This window comes from Euleptes europaea, chromosome 10 (genome assembly GCF_029931775.1).
Source record: "Euleptes europaea isolate rEulEur1 chromosome 10, rEulEur1.hap1, whole genome shotgun sequence".
Taxonomy (NCBI): Eukaryota; Metazoa; Chordata; class Lepidosauria; order Squamata; family Sphaerodactylidae; genus Euleptes; species Euleptes europaea.
In genome coordinates, this window is record NC_079321.1 from 78,492,732 (window position 1) to 78,513,203 (window position 20,472).

The 20,472-nt window shown below is 44.3% G+C and overlaps 1 protein-coding gene across 1 annotated transcript in view; it reads left to right on the plus strand.

Moving 5' to 3' along the window:
- Positions 1-20,472, plus strand: part of ENPP3 (ectonucleotide pyrophosphatase/phosphodiesterase 3) — a 94,412-nt gene that overhangs the window by 60,276 nt on the left and 13,664 nt on the right. Inside the window, exon 19 of the mRNA XM_056856232.1 lies at positions 1,958-2,112. Within this exon, the coding sequence (XP_056712210.1) occupies positions 1,958-2,112 (155 nt within the window). The remainder of the gene's footprint in view (positions 1-1,957; positions 2,113-20,472) is intronic.

Consider the following 20,472-nt stretch of genomic DNA (forward strand, 5'->3'; position numbering starts at 1 on the left):
GTGTGTGTGTGGCTCCACCTCCCACATTGACCATTTTGTGGTTGCACCTGCCACCCTGTATCAGAATTCCAAAGGTGCCCACAAGCTTAAAAAGGTTTTTTTTTGGGGGGGAGGGGGGCTGGTTTACATGCTTATTCGGCTCCATCTGTCCTCAAAGCAGCACAGCTTCATGCATAAGCCCTGTCAGTTTAACCATCCAACCAAGAGAAGAGAGGCGCAGATAAGCATATGTGTGTATGCATTGCTCATGATAACCACTTCTCCAGTTTCACCTCCCCACAGGCAGGTATTGTATTCTACCCTTCCAGTATAAATGTTGAGCCGTAAGCTGGAGCAGGTCTGGTGTGGATGTGCCAGGAAAAAGCAGGGAAATGTTTTGTCCTAAGCCTACACATGCAGCGGAATTAGGGTTAGCAACCTCCAGGTGTGGCCTGGAGTTCTCCCAGTATTACAACTGATCTTCAGTCTACAGTAATCAGTTCCCCTAGAGCAGTGGTTCCCAAAGTGGGCAGTACCACACCCTGGGGGGGGATTACCTAGGGGGGCACTAAGAGGCAAGGGGGCAGCAGGGGGCCCTACAAATGGACCCCTTCAACTGTGTTCACTAATTTACAAGCTATGGCACCATGCTGGCAAATTTGGTGGAAACTCAGCATTTTTTTCCAGACTTTGAAGAGCTGGTACCACTGGATTAAGTTCATCAGTTCTGTTGAATAAATTTCAACTAAAAAGTTTTAATTTGATTTTGAATAGATGAGCAATTAATTGTAACTGTTTTGAATTATTATTGTTATTATCTTCTTCAGTGCGTCATGCAAACCCCTGTTTTGAATAATGCTTTTTATAGGATAGGGTAGGGGGTGCTGGGGTTGAGTTTGTGGGACCAAGGGGGCGGTGGCCAGAAAAGTTTGGGAACCACTGCCCTAGAGGAAATGGTTGCTTCAGAGGATGGACTCTATGTAAGGTTGCCAGCTCCGGGTTGGGAAATACCTGGAGATTTTGGAGGCAGAGCCTGAGGAGGGTGGGATTTGGAGAGAGGAGAGACTTCAATGCTATAGAGTCCAATTGCCAAAGTGGCTATTTTCTTCAGGTGAACTGGTCTCTATTGGCTGGAGATCAGTTGTAATAGCAAGAGATATCAAGCTAGTACCTGGAGGTTGGCAACCCCAACTCTGGTATTATATTCCCCCAAAGAAGTTCCTTCCCTCCCCTTCCTAAACTCTGCTTTCCCCAAACACCACCCTGAAAGGAATATCCTAAACTGGAACTGGCAACCTCACGCAGAATTAGGTGGCAGAATGGTTTGAACCACTTCAGTCTGAAGGTAGGGGAGTTATATTTTAAAATATTCCTCCCTACATTAAATATTTGGTTTTTTAAAAAGTACCCGAGAGAGAGAGAAAACCTCTAGCCTGGTTCTTCAGTACTGAACCAGTTTTCAGCTTACATTTATTAATGTAGTGAAATTGTGAACACTATAATTCCTTGCTTGCAGTCTGATTTTGGTACAGTCCATTCTGCCACCTCATTACTATGACATTCTGTGGTATGTGTAGAACAGCACACAGTAGTCCTCCCTCCATGTTAATGGTTGCCAACCTCCAGGTAGTAGCTGGAGATCTCCCGCAATTACAACTGATCTCCAGCCAATAGAGATCAGTTCACCTGGAGAAAATGGCTGCTTTTGCAATTGGACCCTATGGCATTGAAGTCCCTCCCCTCCCCAAACCTTGCCCTCCTCAGGCTCCGCCCCCAAAATCTCCAGGTATTTCCCAACCCGGAGCTGGCAACCCTACCCATGTTGCCAATGTTCTGAAAAGCAAAGATCCCAAATAAACACATGTAACTTTGTAAACATTTATTTTGCATCATTCTTGTGTATTTATTTTCCACCTCTGCACAATATTTTTTGTGATCTCACAAATGTAAAGCTCAGTAATTTTGGTTTGTATCCTAGAACAACAGACCGAGGCTTATAATTTGCCTTATGGTAGACCCTATGTTCTACAAAATCACAGTACCTATTGCCTCCTTCACCATAATAAATATATAAGTGGATACAGCCGCAACATCTGGATGCCACTATGGAGTTCATATACTGTCAACAGATCAGTAAGTTTTCAAATCTATTTACCTTTTGTAGTATAATGGCAGGCTGTACAGGAAACGGTCAGGATATGTTAGCAAACCTGGTTATCATAGTAGCAACAGACAATATCAATGTAGTTTAACATCAAATATACAGGGAGCATGCTCCATGCTGCCTGAGAACTTTTCCAGGACTGATGTTCATGGAACATACACCCCAAACAGCAGACGGCTAGACAAATTGTCACCCACTAATCTGTTCTCTGACAAATATGCTGCTCTCCCAAGTTTTGCCATCCAAGGCAGACATGAAAAACAGGACATTTCTCAAGTCAATCATGGGCTGCCACAAATGGCTGCTGGAGTGTGTAGGTGTGAGTGAGTCACAAATTCTACAAGCCTTTTTCAAAGCTAAAGTTGGAGACAGTGTATGAAGGCTAGAATTTATTAATCATGTAGGCTTGGACTGATTATTTGTAATATACCCTTTTGGCAGCCAAAAATAAGAGTTGGTTTATGGTTTCAAAGTAGGGGGCAGGTCTCCCACTATAGAAGGAGACCTCCCTGGGCCCCCATTCCACACCACCACTTGACGGGGCAGTGGGGCAAAAATGGTCAATGCACAATGTCACTTTCAACACAAAACTGGAAGTGAGGTCATCATGTCCATGCAATGTTTTAGGATTCAGCCCAAACTATTAGAGTTTTGAGTGGATCCTAGAGCATTGTCACATTGCAATGACATCACTTCTGGATTCACACTGGAGGTGACATTTAATGTCAACTTGCAAAAGTTCCTGAGAACAGACTGAGTGTATCCAGAGTCCAGCACTGTTTTCTCAATTCATGCCCGTTTATGTCGTACTGGCAAGGTTTCTTGTGTGTTTTCTGTTCCTCCCTCTCAGAATTGTAGTGTCAGATCGTAAATAACAGTGTAAATGCACAACTGCACAAATAGACCAATTTAAAATTTAAATTCCATTTAAAATGCTCCATTTTAAATGCTCACTGTGCTCACTGTAATAATTAAATAATATGCTACAAATAGAAATGTTTGAGTGCTGTGTGTAAAACAACTGATCCCTTGCTTATGCTGACTCTAGCATCATGAAAATGTTCCCCCTCCCTGTTGTGGTAGAAATCATATACCGTGTAGTGTGTTATGTGTGTTGCTGCCAAGTCACCACTGACTTATGGTGGCCCGCCCTGCTGGCATTTTCAAGGCAAGAGAACTTGGAGGTGGTTTTGGCCACTGCCTGCCTGCGCATCACGACCCTGGTGTCCCTTGGAGGTCTCCCATCCAAATACTTGCCGGGGTTGAGGCTGAGAGAGTGTGACTGGCCCAAGTTTCCATGTTGGGAGGTTCCCTAACGGACAGCGTCCGTGTGGTTGTATTTGTTTGTGAGAACCATAGTACAACAGAACGTATAATTGTGCTGCATTATGCCACAAGAGTATATGTTTTAGGGGACCGTTGATTGTCTACAATTTGAGGAATTTAATGGGGACATGTCAAAATAAACTATAAAATACCAATAACATTAGTCACTCTAAGCAGGGAATATGCAAATTTATTTTGCTTTCCCCTTGTCCTGTTTCAAAATCAGACTTGGTGTAAATGGGATTTCGTAATGATTACATAGGAACAGTTCTGTCATTATGAGTTATCCTCCTCACTTTTCCAGGGAGGATTATTTATTTATTTATTATGGTTATATCCCACCCTCTCCCCGTCAAGGCGGGGCTCAGGGTAGAGTACAATATGAAGATAAAAACAGCTACATCAGAATTTACAATATGAATAATAATAGTAGAAGAATCAGAGAAACATAGAGTTGGAAGCGACCTCCAGGGTCATCTGGTCCAACTCTTTGCGCGATGCAGGAAATTCACAACTACCTCCCCCCTGACACACACCCAGTGATCTCTGCTCCATGCCTAGAAGATAGCAAAAAACAAACCCTCCAGGATCCCTGGCCAATCTGGACTGAAGGAAAATTGTTTCCCGACCCCAGAGTGTCGATCAGCACTGACACAATCCTTCCTGCCCTCCCTCTCATGATCTGGAAGAAGAAGAGTTGGTTTTTATACCCCACTTTTCTCTACCATAAGAAGTCTCAAAGTGGCTTACAATCGCCCCCCCGCCCCCCACAACAGATACCTTGTGAGGTAGGTGGGTCTGAGAGAGTTCTGAGAGAACTGTGACTAGCCCAAGGTCACCCAGCAGGCTTCATGTGCAAAAGTGGGGAATCAAACCTAGTCCACCGGATTAGAGTCCACTGCTCATGCGGAGGAGTGGGGAATCAAATCTAGTTCTCCAGATTAGAGTCCGCCGCTCTTATCCGCTACACCACTCTGTTATGCAGTAAATCTGAAATAATAGCGCCTGAATCAACTAAAACAATATCTAAAGTAAACATTCTCAACAGTTTGGGGAGATAAGAACAAACATACACAGCCAGGGTAAAGACAAAAAAGAGGGGGCTGGAGAAGGGAGCTGGAGGAGCAAGAGCAGGAGGGAGGTTCAGAATCCAGGCTGGCAGTTAAGATCATTATAGATGTGAATCCATCGCTGTCCTCAGCCATAGGACTGGTGGAGCATCTCTATCTTACAGGCCCTTCAGAACCGAGAGAGGTCCATTAGGAACAGAGAGAGGTCCATCGTGTAAGAAGTAGGATTAAAAACGTTTTGACTAAGGGATGGAGTGAAAAGACCATTAAAAAAAAAAGCAATCCTTTATGCATGTGGGGAAATCTGGGGAGAAAACAAATCTGAGATCTTGTTTGAATGCAAAATCTCCACATTCAGCCGAAATCATACACAAGAATTATATAGTGAGAATATCATAAGATTATTCGCAAGACTCTTAGAAATAGTTAGACATTTTCAAAAGGTGCACTGGAATCTAAATATGTAACATGTAAACAAAGAAGACAATCTGCAGAGTCACTTGCTTTTTTGCTGTTGAAGTTGCAACAATATGTGGAAGACGTCCACTTTTAAGACCGCGCAGTTGATTGTATAGTTCACTTTAGGGATTGCAGCAGAGAAGAAAAACAAGTGAAATTCCAGGCGCATGCACAGTTTTCTTTGCACACATTTCCCTAGATAGTACCTCTGACATGCTTCCATTATCTACAAACAAATCTGGTGTGCTGTTTGCCATTGCTGGGATTTTATTACCCAGGTGCTTCCTAAGTATTGTAATCTGTAAATACTGTAAAAGTAGTAGCTGCTGGATAGATCTTGCAGAAGTCAGTGTCTAAAACAGTGGTTTTCCGCTGTGTTCCAGAATAAAGTGGGATTCTACTGTTGACCTTTCCGAGCAACACACAGCTGCAGCTGACCGGCAGGGTTGTCCAGGGTGGTAGTGGCCATACCTCTGCACTGACCTGTACCGCAGCAGATGCCAGCAGGGGGCAGCCTCGCCCAGGCACTGCTGAGGCAGGCAGCCCAGCTAGGGGGGATTCTCTTCTGGGGCCAGACTGATCCCATGAAGCTGTGGGACAGGTAACTGGCAAGCGAGAGAGAGGGGGGGGAATCAGGGTGAAGCCAAGCCCCTCATCCTGTTCTGAGGCTCTTCCTGGGTTGAGACCCATAAAAAACGGATCAGTGGAGGGCGCCACAGCCCAGACTCTGTCCCAGCATCGACAGAGCCTGATGTAGGTATTTTGGGAGTCTCCAAGGACTTTGGTGTGTACACTTGCCCTTTATCTTCACAGTAGTGTTCTCAAATAGGTGAGAACAAGGTCAAAATGATACTTATGTTTTAAAACACTGTGATGATTACTTGGGGAATCTGGTGTTTCCAGAGCATCCGCTGACATGCTGACATCACATCTGGGTTTTCACCCAGACATGACGTCGCTGTGTTGCACAAGGTCACATTTGCCCTTGCCCCACCCCAAAGCTACGCAGGATGCCTGTCAGCTCTGGGCTCACCAGATAAATCCCACAAACAGACTTCCAGGCAGGTCTTCCTACGAAAGCTGGTTTATTAGGAAATATACAGTGAGTTAAAGAAATTGACTTGAAACTTAGCAAGGATACTAATGGAAGGAAAATTAAAGGTATGGGTGATATAAAGGCGAAAGTAAACTTTCAGGATGACTACTGATTGCTAGGGCAACCCCCTAGATAACATTCGTTCCCAGGAGCGAATAGTGCTAGGGGTGATCAAAGACTAAACAGAGCTAGGGCTGAATAACAGTTAGACCTTGAAACGCCACCTGACCTGACCACTGGGCGCCTTTCCCAGGCATTGGCCTGGCATCCCTATGTGCTCCATATACTGGTGCAAAACCCATGGTGTTCTTTAATTTTAAAAGTATGAGGATTGTGGCCCTAGAGAGACATATATGGACACTGGGACTTAAAGGGTCACCCATTCAAGATGGGGTGGCACTCCTCTTGAAGGAACTGGTGCATAATGTGAGGATAGGATTGCCAGCTTCTGTTTGGTAAATACCTGGAGATTTTTGGGGCGGAGCCTGGGAAGGGTGGGGTTTGGGGAGAGGAGGGACTTCAATGCCATAGAGTCCAATTGCCAAAGTGGCCATTTTCTTCAGGTGAACTGACCTCTATCGGCTGGAGATCGGTTGTAATAGCAGGAGATCTCCAACTAGTACCTGGAGGTTGGCAACCCTATGTGAGGGTTTTCTTCACCCAGACCTACTGCTGGATAAGCCTCTCCTCCCCCCTGAGCCATGGTCCCAATCTAAATTGGCCGCCTGCTGAGCTTTTACACAGGATTTGCCACCAGGGACTCACAGTTGCTATATGCCTGCCACTTCCCATTGGCAATTTGTGTAAAGCGTAATGTGTAGTTTAGTCACACGAACCAAAGTCTAAGCAGAGAAAAGCAATGGTGCAGTGGGATTAAAAAAAAAATTATATTCCCCACAAAGAACCCTATGCATTTCACACACTGCTTTGTAAGGGGATCCATAAAGCAACCTACTCTAAGGATGTTTCCACAGTGGGTGGCAACCTGGGAGAGGGCCTTCTTGATCATGGCACTGAAACTCTGTGCCCAATGGGAACTCTTCTCCATGGTGGGAACATTCTTAGAGAAGGTTGCCTTACAAAGCAGCGTGTGAAATGCATAGGAATCTTTGTGGGGAATATATATATTTTTTTTAAATTCCCACTGCATCATCATTTTTCTTCTCTGCTTTGACCCTGTATTGGTGTGGCCCCCTCTTTTTCATATCTGAGGGCTGAAAGACAAGAACCCTTCTGCTTGTGCCTATGAGAAGCAGAGAAGAAACAGACTCAGGGAGATGTTATTCAGCTGTGGCTAGCCAGCCAGCTAGCAGGATCTTCCTCAGTTCCACCCATACAGTTAGAGGCACTGCACAGCAGTCTCAAAACCAGGAAAAAATATACTTGACTATTTCTTCTGTTTTTTATCTGATACCATTTATAGTATAGGAGAGCATAATTTAATTGAGGAGGAAGATTTCTGACATCATTAAGTGGGTAGACAGAACAGCGGTGCCAAAGCATGAAGGATTCATTGCTGCATGTTAGGGAAACTGCTATGAGATTCAAAACAGCAAAGCTCATGGGAGGATTGAGGAGTCATCGAAAGTCAGGCATCATCCAAACTGTATGACAAAACCATCTAGAGGAAAAGACTAAAACAATATAGATGATCTAACTAATGTTCTAAGCATCCCTCCCATATCACGATCCCACTTATGTGGGTACTAAGGGAGAAAGACACTGCTTGTTTGTTGGCCAGAATGTTTATTTGGAGTTTTAATTTTCTCCTTCTTAGTCCCCTTTACTTATTTTACCTCAGAAGAAATGAGCCACCAGAGGCTATTTTAAGTTAACACACAGCTGGGTTGAGAGACACACCAGGAGCTTAGAGAAAGCTGTTGCTACGTCAGGAAGGGCTGGTGTGGCTGAGGTTAATTGCTCGGCTGTTGGCTGTTGAGGGGTGGGGCTTGAGAGTATTTAAGAAGGCTCCTCTCGCCAGAGGTTAACGTAGTTGGCACCCTGGGTAGAAGTGACCACGTACTCTTGGAATTTACAATCTTGGGGAAAGGAAAAACTGTATGTAGTCAGACACATAGGTTGGACTTTAGGAGAGCAAATTTTAACAAATTTAATCTTATGCTGGGTAGAATCCCATGGTCAGAAATACTTAAGGAGAAGGGAGTTCAAGAAGGGTGGGAGTTTCTTAAAAATGAAATACTGAAAGCGCACTCCCAAACCATTCCTATGAGAAGGAAAAACGGGAGGCGCCTAAAGAGGCCAGGGTGGCTCCATAAACAGCTTTTTAAAGAGTTGAGAAATAAAAAAGACTCATTTAGGAAGTGGAAGGAGGGCCTTATAACCAAAGAGGAATATAAACAAATAACTAGTGCTTGTAGGGAGAGTGTTAGGAAAGCTAAAGCTCAGTATGAGCTTGGCCTTGCGAGAGATGCTAAACACAACAAAAAAGGGTTCTTTTCCTATGTACAAAGGCAAGATGAGCCCATTGCGGGGACCGGAAAGTAAAATTGTAACAGGAGATAAAGAGAGGGCAGAACTCCTCAATTCCTACTTTTCCTCAGTCTTTTCTTGCGAGGGACGTGGGGTTCAACATGGCATAAATAGATCACATGATGAGGGAAGGGATTTGCAGCTGAGGATTGGCATTGGGGTAGTGCACAAACACCTGGTTTCTTTAAATGAAACAAAGTCCTCAGGGCCAGATGAATTGCATCCAAGGATACCTAAAGAACCTGGCATTCAAACCAGGGCAAAGAACATTTGTGTAAGTAACCAAAAGGTTAACCTGCCATTCTAAATGCACTTCCATTTCCCTGTTCCCTGTCACCCAAATGGCAGCTATTCCACTACCTTTACAACCCCAATATTTCTGCATCCATTCATTCATCCACATGCTCATTGCACGGAAGCACATAGCAGAGCAAACCAAATGTAAAACCTTTAAAAAGATTGCTTGTAGGGGGGTTTTAAGGTGCCAACGATAAATGATGTCAATAACCAATCACCAAAAAGTCTTCCATGTGATTTTATTATTTTGTAAGCCCAGCCATAGCCTGACCAAGCTTTCATATTTGTAAAAGTCGCCCTCAAGCAATTTATCATGACTGAGGCATATAAATGTAGAGACAGCAGCCAGATTTTCTGGGACATACAGCCATCATGATTGAGTGGAAAACCTAAGATTTTACCTCTGGGTGTTTGGGGACATTTATGAGGAAAAACATTCTCCTGGAGAAGGAAGAATTTGGTGACATCAAGCCACCCACCTCTCTTGCTCTCTTTGTACCTCCCTTTGGCTCTCTCTCTCTCGGTCTCTCTCTCTCTGTCTGTCTCTCTCTCACACACACACACCTTTCTCCACTGCCCATCAAAAGGAATGCAAACATCTGCAATGTTTACTCAGTTGTGTTGTCAAATCTTGGACTTTATCCTTTATACTGCGGAGCTAACTTCAGGATGTTACATGCAGCTGGGTTTAACTGACACAAGGTCTCTGGGTCAGGGAAATTTAGGGCAGAGAAACTGAGGCGGGTGGGTAGGACCAAGGGGATTAGTTGCTGACTTGTCACCTGCCATTTCCCTTCTCCAAATTACCTCCACACAGCTCTAAAAGACAATTACATTTTTTATCCCACCCTTCTTCCACAGAGCTCAAAGAGTGTACACAGTTTCTCCCTTTGTCCACGCAACTACCCTGTGAGATAGATTAGGCTCACAGATAGATGGAACAGCTCAGTGAGTTTCATGGGGGTTTAATCCTTTGTCTCCAGGGATGGATCCAATCCCCAAAATTTGCTTATGACAGAGTTCTTGTACAAATGGAAATGCAAGAAAAAGACCACATAATCCCCACTTGAGTTTCCACTTGCATAAAATCTTGTGCAACTAGTTTCTGGGCACTAAAATATGTGTGCAGGGAAGAAGCAGGTGCTGCCCAGTGGAACTACCCTGTTTATGTGTGCAGTGTTCCCAACTATTCAGAGATCACTTAGTTCAGAGGGATGTAGTGGTTAAGAGTGGAGGACTCCAGTCTGGAGAACCAGATTAGATTTCCCACATGAAGCCTGCTGGGTGACCTTGGGCTAGTCACAGTTCTCCCCGAACTCTCTCAGCCCCACCTACCTCACAAGGTGCCTGTTGTGGAGAAGGGAAGGTGATTGTAAGCCACTTTGAGACTCGTTTTGGTAGAGAAAAGAGGGGTATACCCCCCTCCTTCAGTAAAGGGTGCACACAGCCAGCTACTGCAGAAGAAAATCCATAGATTTAGGAAGAAGAGGTGGTTTTTATATCCCCATTTTCTCTACCTTCAAGGAGTCTCAAACTGGCTTACAATCACCTTCCCTTCCTCTCCCCACAACAGACACCTTGTGAGGTAGGTGGGGCTGAGAGAGTTCAGAGAGAACTGTAACTAGGCCACGTTCACCCAGCAGGCTTCATGTGGAGAAGTGGGGAAACCAACCCAGTTCACCAGATTAGAGTCTGTTGCTCATGTGGAGGAGTGGGGATTTTCATAAATGTGTGTTTCTCATGCCACTTATTTCTTGACACTTGAAGATACTTACTGTTTTCCTAATTTATGACTTGCAGCTGAATGTGGAAACTGACTTCATGGATAAAGACTGCATTTGGAAATTCTTTGTATGAACAACACAACATTAATCAGAACAATTTTATTTGGAGAAAATTGGCCACAACTTAATTGGCAACTGCTGAAATGCATTGGCACAGTATGTGGGCTGAATCAGTGACATTATTTGACCCCAATGCTCCTAATGTCATCCTACTACCAGCGAGCCCGCGGGAGTAGCATAGGGATGGCAGAACAAGGGTTTCACCTGGACGTGAGCCACTTGGTGGTTCCCCCGCCTCATGGGAGGAGGCTGTTTGGACAGCCCCCGAGCTGGGCATGTCCAACCCTAAGCCTCCCCTGAAATCCCTTAATGGGATCCCCCAATGGGGGAAAGGGGGCACGCAGGTCGCTTTCCCCAGAAATTGATTCCAGCCCCATGCTAAACACCGCCCAAGTTGTGACGATTAACAATACTGTTAAAATCTTAAACATAGGGAGGGAGGGTTATTCTGGCTTTTGCCATAAATAAATTTATTTATTCATTTATTTATAGGGAGGGAAGGTAGTGCAAAAACAGAGACACTGAGAAGGAGGCAGCAGCATGCTACCTTAACCTTCCTGGGCAGGCCAGAGGGAAAACCCAGCCCCACCCCTGCCTCCTCCGGATAGGCTCAATTTGAGCCTCCAAAGGGAGGGCTGATTGGCTGGCTGTGCTGGCTAGGCCGAGCCTGAAGAGCCAGGGAGGCTGAGCGGCGAGCTGCTGCTCTTCCTCCTGCCGCAGCATGGGAGCCAGCCGGCTCTGCGGCCTCCCCGTGGCTTCCCCTGCCCAGAGCAGCAAACTGGGCTTCAGGCAAGCACCCGGAACCCCCACTTGCCGCTCCAGGGCCAAGTGTGAAAAGGAGGACAGGGGCCAACAACCCATTAGTGTAGCCATTGTTAAATAAGCAACCTGAACAACACAACATTAATCAGAACAATTTTATTTGGAGAAAATTGGCCACAACTTAATTGGCAACAGCTGAAAGGCATTGGCGCAGCATGTGGGCTGAATCAGTGACATCATTTGATCCCAATGCTCCTGATGTCATCCTACTACCAGCGAGCCCGCAGGAGTAGCATAGGGACGGCAGAACATGGGTTTCACCTGGACGTGAGCCACTGAATGTGGAATCTGACTTCATTGACAAAGACTACATTTGGAAATTCTTTGTATGCAGTGTGATCTCCCGCTATTACAACTGATGTGCAGGTGACAGAGATCAGTTGTGTGTGTGTTCTAAGTGCCGTCAAGTGCCGCTTCCGACTCATGGCGACCCTAAGAATTGAAGGCTGTGGCTTCCTTTATTGAGTCAATCCATTTCTTGTTGGGTCTTCCTCTTTTCCTGCTGCCCTCAACTTTTTCTAGCATGACTGTCTTTTCCAGTGTCTCTTGTCATCTCATGACCAAAATACAATAGCCTCAGTTTAGTCATTTTAGCTTCTAGGGTCAGATCAGGCTTGATTTGATCTATAACCCACTGATTTGTTTTTTTGGCAGTCCACGGAATCCGTAACACTCTCCTCCAACACCACATTTCAAAGGAATCTATTTTCTTCCTATCAGCTTTCTTCACTGTCCAGCTTTCACACCCATACATGGTAATAGGGAATACAATGGCATGAATTAATCTAGTCTTGGTGGCCAGTGACACATCCTTACACTTCAAAATATTTTCTAGCTCCTTCATGGCTGCTCTTCCCAGTCTCAATCTCCTTCTGATTTCTTGGCTGCAGTCTCCCTTTTGGTTGCTGGTGGAGCCAAGGAATAGAAAGACTTGAACAATTTCAATTTCCTCATTGCCAACCTTAAAGTTGTGTAATTCTCCTGTAGTCATTACTTTTTTTCCCTTGATGTTCAGCTGTAGTCCTGCTTTGGCACTTTCTCTTTTAACGTTCAGCAGTAGTCGTTTCAAATTTTCACTATTTTCTGCCAATAATGTAGTGTCATCAGCATATCTCAAATTATTAATGTTCCTCCCTCCAATTTTCACTCCACCTCATCTAAATCTAATCCAGTTTTCCTAATTATATGTTCTGCCTATAGATTGAAGAGATAGGGAGATAAAATACATCCTTGTCTGACACCTTTGCCAATTGGAAACCATTCAGTTTCTCCATATTCTGTTCTAACTGTGGCCTCTTGTCCAGAGTACAGGTTGTGCATTAAAACGATCAGATGTAATGGCACATCCATTTCCTTTAAAACCAGCCATAGCTTTTCATGATCCACACAGTCAAAAGCTTTGCTGTAATCTATGAAACACAAGCTGATTTTCTTCTGAAATTCTCTCGTATGCTCCAGTAACCAGCGTATATTTGCAATATGATCTGTAGTGCCTCTTCCTTTTCTGAAACCAGCTTGAACATCAGGCATTTCTCGTTCCATATATGGTAACAGCCTTTGCTGTAAGATTTTGAGCATCACTTTACTTGCATGAGAAATTAATGCGATGGTCCAATAGTTGCTGCAATCTTTGATGTCTCCTTTCTTGGGAATTGGAATGTAAATGGATCGTTTCCATTGTGTGGGCCATTGTTTTGTTTTCCATATCTGTTGGCATATTCTTGTCAAGATTTTGTTGGACTCCGTTTCTGTGGCTTGGAATAGCTCTATTGATATCCCATCTGCTCCTGGTGATTTGTTTCTCCTGATTGCTCTCAATGCAGCTTTCACTTCACTTTCTAAAACTGTAGGTTCTTCTTCAAAAGATTCTTCTTGGAAAGAATCTCTTCTGTATAGTTCTTCAGTGTATTGTTCCCACCTTTTCTTTATTTTGTCCTGTTCAGTTAATGTATTTCCATGCTGATCTTTCAGCATGCCTAACCATGCTTTAAATTTCCCTTTGATTTCTTGGATCTTGTGGAACAGATCTCTTGTTCTTCCTTTTTTGTTGTTCTCTTCTATTTCTTTACACTGGTTATCACAATAGGTCTCTTTGTCTCTACGTGCGAGTCGCTGGAACGTTGCACTTAGACTTTTGATTCTATTTCTGTTACCTTCTACTTTTGCTTCTTGTCTATCTCTGGCAATTTTAAGAGTTTCCTCAGACATCCATCCAGGTTTTTCTTTTCTTTTGGCTACAGGAATAGTCTTTGCACATTCTTCCTTGATAATATCTTTAGTTTCCACACATAGTTCTTCAGGTTTGCATTCACTTGAACTCAGTAATGCAAATCTGTTCCTTACATGGTCTTTAAACTCTTCCAGAATATTGTTTAGATTGTATTTTGGTGCTATGAATGTTTTGGTATTTTTCTTAAGCTTTATCTTGATTTTCGATATTAACAATTCATGATCTGTACCGCAGTCGGCTCCTGGTCTTGTTTTGGCCGAGAGAATAGAGCTTCTCCATCTTCTGCTTCCAATTATATAATCTATTTGATTTCTATAATGGCCGTCTGGTGATGTCCATGTATACAATCGTCTATTTGGTTGCCTGAAACATGTGTTTGCAATGAACAGATTGTTGTCTTCACAGAATTCTATGAGGCATTCTCCTGCTTCATTCCGTGCTCCTAGCCCAAATCTACCAACAACATTTGATTCTGTGAGCACTTGTCCCGTGATAATCCCATAAACAACATCCACAGACGAGTAGTCTAAAAGAGAGTTTATTTATTGGAAGATCTATAGGTTTACAGCAGCTAAGAGTCAAGTTGGCACTAATGAGAACTATAAGCATGGTGCAGGGCATAAATGAAAGAGCATAGAACTAATCAGGATGCCATGGCAACCCCCTCCCAATGAGGTAAGATTCCCACCGAGTCCAGAGACAAAACACATAGTTGGCGGTTGTAAGAGCTGACCTTGGCCAGCACCTGGAGAAAACACAACATCCTCTGTCAGGCTAGCCTGGCATTCTCAGCACACTGCACAGGCTAGGCCTAACAGATTCTGCTTTGTTTCCTACTTTTGCGTTCCAATCACCTATGATTATCAGCATATCTTGTTTAGGTGTGTGATCAATTTCTTCCTGAACATTGGCATAAAAACTTTCAATTTCTTCCTCATCAGCACCTGTAGTTGGGGCATAAACTTGAATGATGCTTATGTTGATAGGCTTTCCCTGAAGTCTGATTGATATTATTCGGTCAGACTTTGCATTATAGCTCCTGACTGCCTTTGCTACATCTTGCCTCACTATTAAAGTTTCTTCTCTTTTTGTCATTCCCTGAATAAAACACTTTGTAATTTTCTGATTGAAAATGTCCTAATCCAGTCCACTTTAATTCACTTACTCCCAGGACTGAAATGTCCATACGTTCCATTTCTTGTTTAACAATTTCAAGCTTACCCTGATTCATGTTTCTCACATTCCATGTTTCTATTACATGCGTTGAACAGCTTCGGACTTTCCTTTTGCATCTATTCATGTTAACCACTGAACGTCCTTTCGGCTTTAGTTCAATCGCATCAAGAACAGCGCTACTCGTACTTGTACTCTGCTCTACCCCTGTAGCAGATTGAGTGCCATCCGACCTGGGGTCCCATCTTCCAGCACTATATCTTTTTTCATTTTGGATTGTCTCATCATAGGGTTTTCAAGGTAAAGGTTGGTCAGAAGGGGTTTACCAGTGCCTTCTTCTGCGCATTACTAACCAGGGTTAGCAGTAATGGCACTGCTGTTGTCTACGAAAGATCCTCCGCCAGTGTCACCTTCCACTACTGCTGCTGCCCAGTAGCTAACCTTCAGGGATTCCTCTGCCCCCATCCCCATTGGAACTGCCTGTTCTTTTCTGCGGATGTGGCCATTGATCCCTTAAGGGGGTGGGTGCATCTTCGTATAGTGTCTCAGCTGTGACCATTCCGTCTTGGGTGACTCTGCTAGGAGTTTAGAGATCAGTTAGCCTGGAGAAAATGGCTGCTTAGGAAGGTGGATTCTATGGCATTATACCTCATTGAAGTCCCTTCCCTCTTCAAATCTGCTCTCATCAGGCTCCACCCCCAAAATCTCCAGGCATCTCTCATCCTGGAGCTGGCAAGCCTATTTGTATGAACTGAACTGTTTGTAGGATTTGATTAATGCTGGGGCATTAACATACCTCCTCACGCAACATTATATTTATTCATACATTATATGTAGTCATGTGAATGGTGTAAAAATAAGGTGACCTAGATGAGCTTTTGAAATTGGTCTCATTACAGCCAGTGCTGTTACAAGATCAAATGGTGGAATTTTTGAACAAAACAGACATATCATCACTAGTTCAATGAGTTTACAGGATCTTTTTCTTTTTGTAGTTTATTTATGTATATTATTTTCTTCCTCTTATCACTTTTTTTTAAAGCAGTCCTGGAAGTGGCTGAGACATGACCTACCAAACCACAGCTACTGCTTCCAAATGTTGTACTTAAAGTCCCACAAAATGCAAATAAATTATGCCTCTTGACACATTGATTACTGACTCCCTCTTAAAGCAAGTTCTCGTTGTGAAAGACAATGACTGTACTTTTCCTCTGGCCCACAGCTCAGGCTTAACCAAAATGTTATGAGAGACACTGATCTGATCCAGTTCTGTTGACTTGCCTCAGCCTGCCATCTTTAGCTGTGAGGGCAGAGCATGATGAAATCACAGAATGTGTTGTGTTTGCATGGGCATTATGAGGAATAGGGGTAAACAGACACAGGATAGGGGCAGCTTTGTTGCATCTTGTAGCAGCTACTAGTCTTGGATACAGGTGGATTTTGCACCCTGAAGAAAGAATTCAGTCCTGTGTGTGAACCTTGCTTGTTGCAATGCAATCCATTTTTGGCACTGGTTCTCTGCCAAACTGCTGAGCAAATATCCTGTCCACCTAGCATAGCTACTGTGCATTCTTCATTCACTTCATGGGAGGCCTTCCATCAGAATCCCTACTGAAATGAATAGATTGCAGTAGTGGTGTTTAATAGAACGAATCCCTCAGATATTCAATTTGAATCCCCCAGATATCCAAAGAATTGGCACTCACATGCTTTTAATTTAAAGATTAAAATAGGAATATGCTGTTTTGATAACTTTTCATGTCACAGAAGTCCAAAATGTTGTTTCTGAAGACAGTGACTAAAAGTCCAGGAGTCCACGGAACTACAAAATAGTCTTAATTCTAAGTATTATTTAACTTTATTACATGAAACTAATTTGTATAAAAGTCACAAGCAGGCTAGGATGAAAAACAGTGGATGCTCTCCTAAATAACAGGGGTTTTTCTTTCATAAATGTCTGTTGGTTGAAATGGTGGGATCGTGGGTGATATAGAAGAAAGGGTCTTTTTCAAGGCACATTACGCAACAATTTGAATTATATCTTAAGTTTAGTTGGTAGGCATGTTGTGCCTTGCTAGTTTTTTTTCTGATATTGAATATTTTGACTTTCTTGCCAACACTGGTTTTTTGTCCTCCCATCTCAGTGACTACCTTGGGAACAGGATATTGTATTACATATGATGAGGTAATGTTACATGTCATGATAAAAATAAACCAGTGTAAAATATGCCCCTGGGTAATATTTGTAATTGTTCTCATGACAAAAAGGCAAAGTATAAAACAAAAAGTTAATACTGAATAGGCAAGCTGATGTCTGTGCTGTCTGATGCAAAACTAGCAGTGATAAACAGAGACATCAGAATACATCCACTTCTTATGGGCATTTCTGTGAACAGGTGAAGCCTTATCTCCTTCTGTATGCTTTGTTTCCCTGTATTTCAAGTGAATTGTTCACTTTATTTTTCTTTTAGAACCCATGTGTGTGTAAAGTGCCGTCAAGACTTATGGTAACCTCTTTTGGGGTTTTCATGGCAAGAGACTAACAGAGGTGGTTCGCCAGTGCCTTCCTCTGCACAGCAACCCTGGTATTCCTTGGTGGTCTCCCATCCAAATACTAACCAGGGCTGACCCTGCTTAGCTTCTGAGATCTAACGAGATCAGGCTAGCCTGGGCTATCCACGTCTTATCACATATATGACCAACACTTAATTTGTTTAAAGGTTTCTTATACTTTTTAAAAAAAATCTAAACATTTCTCCAAGGGGGTGTAGCTTTGTGATTGACACAAAGGTGATCCAGTCATCACTATGCACAGCCATACTCTAAGAGGGAGGTAACCTTATAATTTATCCAAGTGTTGTCCAATCAGTGCTGTGCAAATTTGACTTCAACTTGACCCAGTAAACAGCTTCTTGCTAAGCTTGATCCAGGGGATGGTAGAGCTGCCACAAATGCAGCGAGCTCACCACTGAAATGGTATGTGTCATTATGCTCTTTCAGAAGACTATGCTTCAGACTATTAAAAACTGTATATTAACACAGCTGCATTGGTGTGGATGGGAAGTGCTTAGCTGAAATTAATTATGACAATGCTCAGTGGTGTTTTGAGGAGGGGACTGAAATCACTGCCTGGAGAATGCTGCTAAAGGGTACTCAAGGTAGACAGAGGGGGATTGTCACTGTTCTTTGATGCACTATGTAGCTCGCAAAGGGAGTTCTGACTCTCAAAATCTCATGCCCCCAAAATCGTGTTGGTCACTGAGGTGCTACTGTACTCAAATCTAGCTCTTCTGCTGCAGACCAACGTGCCTAACATGTGGACCATGGCTAACTCTGCTGACCTATAATATCATCAGTTCATCCTGGATTCTGTTAGCCAGTCTCTATTTTGTCTCCGTGTCTTCACCACAGCCAAACAAAGGCTCTTGTAATGGGAACCTCCTTCACCCACTGGCCATCACTAGGGCTGTTGAATTAAAAAAAATTCGGTATAGTTCGGATTCGGCTGAATTCAGCCCGTTTAGATTCGGGATATGCCGAAGTCCGAACTCCCCCGCTTCGGGTCCGTGCAATTTGGCGGGAATTCAAAGTTCGGGAAAAAAATTCGGCAGAATAAAGCCATTAAAAACACAACCGCGCCTTTCCGCGGCTCTGGGGGGGCATTTTGGGGGGTAGAGGTCCCAAACTTTCAGCAGAGCTTCAAAGGATGTTTCTTGAAAGACCCCCCAAGTTTTGTAAAGATTGGGTCAGGGGGGGCTGAGATATGGGCCCCGAAAGGGGTCCCCCCACCCTTAATGTGCATCTCTGAGCAGAGCTTGCCGCCCACGCACAAAGCTCCCAGCCCCAACAAACAGTTGAGAAGTTTGCAAAGCATTGCAACACAACTGCAAAGCAACACGACAGCAACACCTTTGCAACTGTGGAAAGCAACACCTGACACCTGGGAGTTTGCAAACCATGGAAAGGGACAGAGACAGCTAGCTATGCATAATGAGCAGGAGGGGGTGGAATTTCCCCTTTTGCATGGGACTCCAAATGCATTCTTTAAGTCACCATTTGAAAACCAGTTTTGAGCAAGCTTCCAAATAGACCTAACCGCTCTTATGAATGAGGGAAAACCTGAAGACACACAACTGAAACCCCCCCTCAAACCAGGGAGAGAGAGACTCGAGGGGGCACATGCACCCCAGGCAGAATGGGCGAAAGCCCCCTTTGGCTTCCCCCCCACCCACAGAAACTGCTCCCTCCCCACACACACACAGACTCTGCTTCCCCCCCACACACACACACACAGGAGAAAAAGTATAGATTAAAGCCCCCAAAGGGGTCTTACTGTGGCTGTCTTCTGTTCCATCAGGAGGGGCTGGGGAGGACTGGGTAATCCAAGATGATTCCATTTAGGCACGTTTTGCTCTGGAGATGCATACAGGATCCCATTCATCCCAATAGGGGAAAGGGGAAAGGGGAAAGCCCATATCTCGGTACCCCCTGACCCAATGTTTACAAAACCTGGGTGGTCTCTTAAGAAGGCTTGTCTGAAGCTCCGCTCAAAGTTTGGGATCTGCACCCCCAAAAATGCGCCCCCTGCAGCCACGGAAAGAGAAAAGGGGGGAGCCGATATTTCTGCCCCCACTGAACCCATCTTTACCAAACCTGGGTGGTATCTTAAGAAGGATTGTCTGAAGCTATGCTGAAAGTTTGGGGGCTGTATCCCCAAAAAAGCGCCCCCTGCAGCCACGGAAATGGAAAAGGGGGGAGGGAAAAGGGGTGGAGCCCATATCTTAAGATCCCCTGACCCAATGTTTACAAAACTTGGGGGGTATCTTAAGAAGGTTCCTCTGAAGCTCCACTGAAAGTTTGGGGTCTGTACCCCCAAAAATGCGCCCCCTGAAGCCATGGAAAGAAAAGGGGGAGCCCATATCTCGGGATCCCCTGACCCAATGTTTACAAAACATGGGTGGTCTCCTAAGAAGGCTTGTCTGAATCTCTGCTGAAAGTTTGGGGTCTGTACCCCAAACAATACGGCCCCTGCAGCCACAGAAAGGAGTGAATGTGCACAAGCACCCCCCCACACACACACACACGAGGATTTTCCCCCCTCTCTCTCTCCCCGGCCGGGCCGCACATCAGCTGATTCCTCCAGTACTCAATCCTGACTGATTGGCCAGAAGAAGACCCAGCTTGGCCACCGATTGGCCGGGGAAGGAGAATGCTGCTTACTGACGGTTATGCTGCTTACTGCCGCCCCGAATTGGCTGGATTTATTCGTGAACTCCTGAACTCGCTGAATTCGGCTCCCCGGTTGCCCGCCATTTTTGAGTTCGGTTCGTCCTGAACTAAAAACCACCAAATCAGGGGAAATTCGGCTGTTTTTCAGTTCGGGCCGAACCGAATCAACAGCCCTAGCCATCACTCAGCAGCAGCAGAAGAAGAAAAGTAGTGTGTTCATCCCTCACCCAAGAGCACCAGCAGTTTTTATGGATATGCTCTTTTGCCTTCAGGAAAATAAGGCATTCATGGCA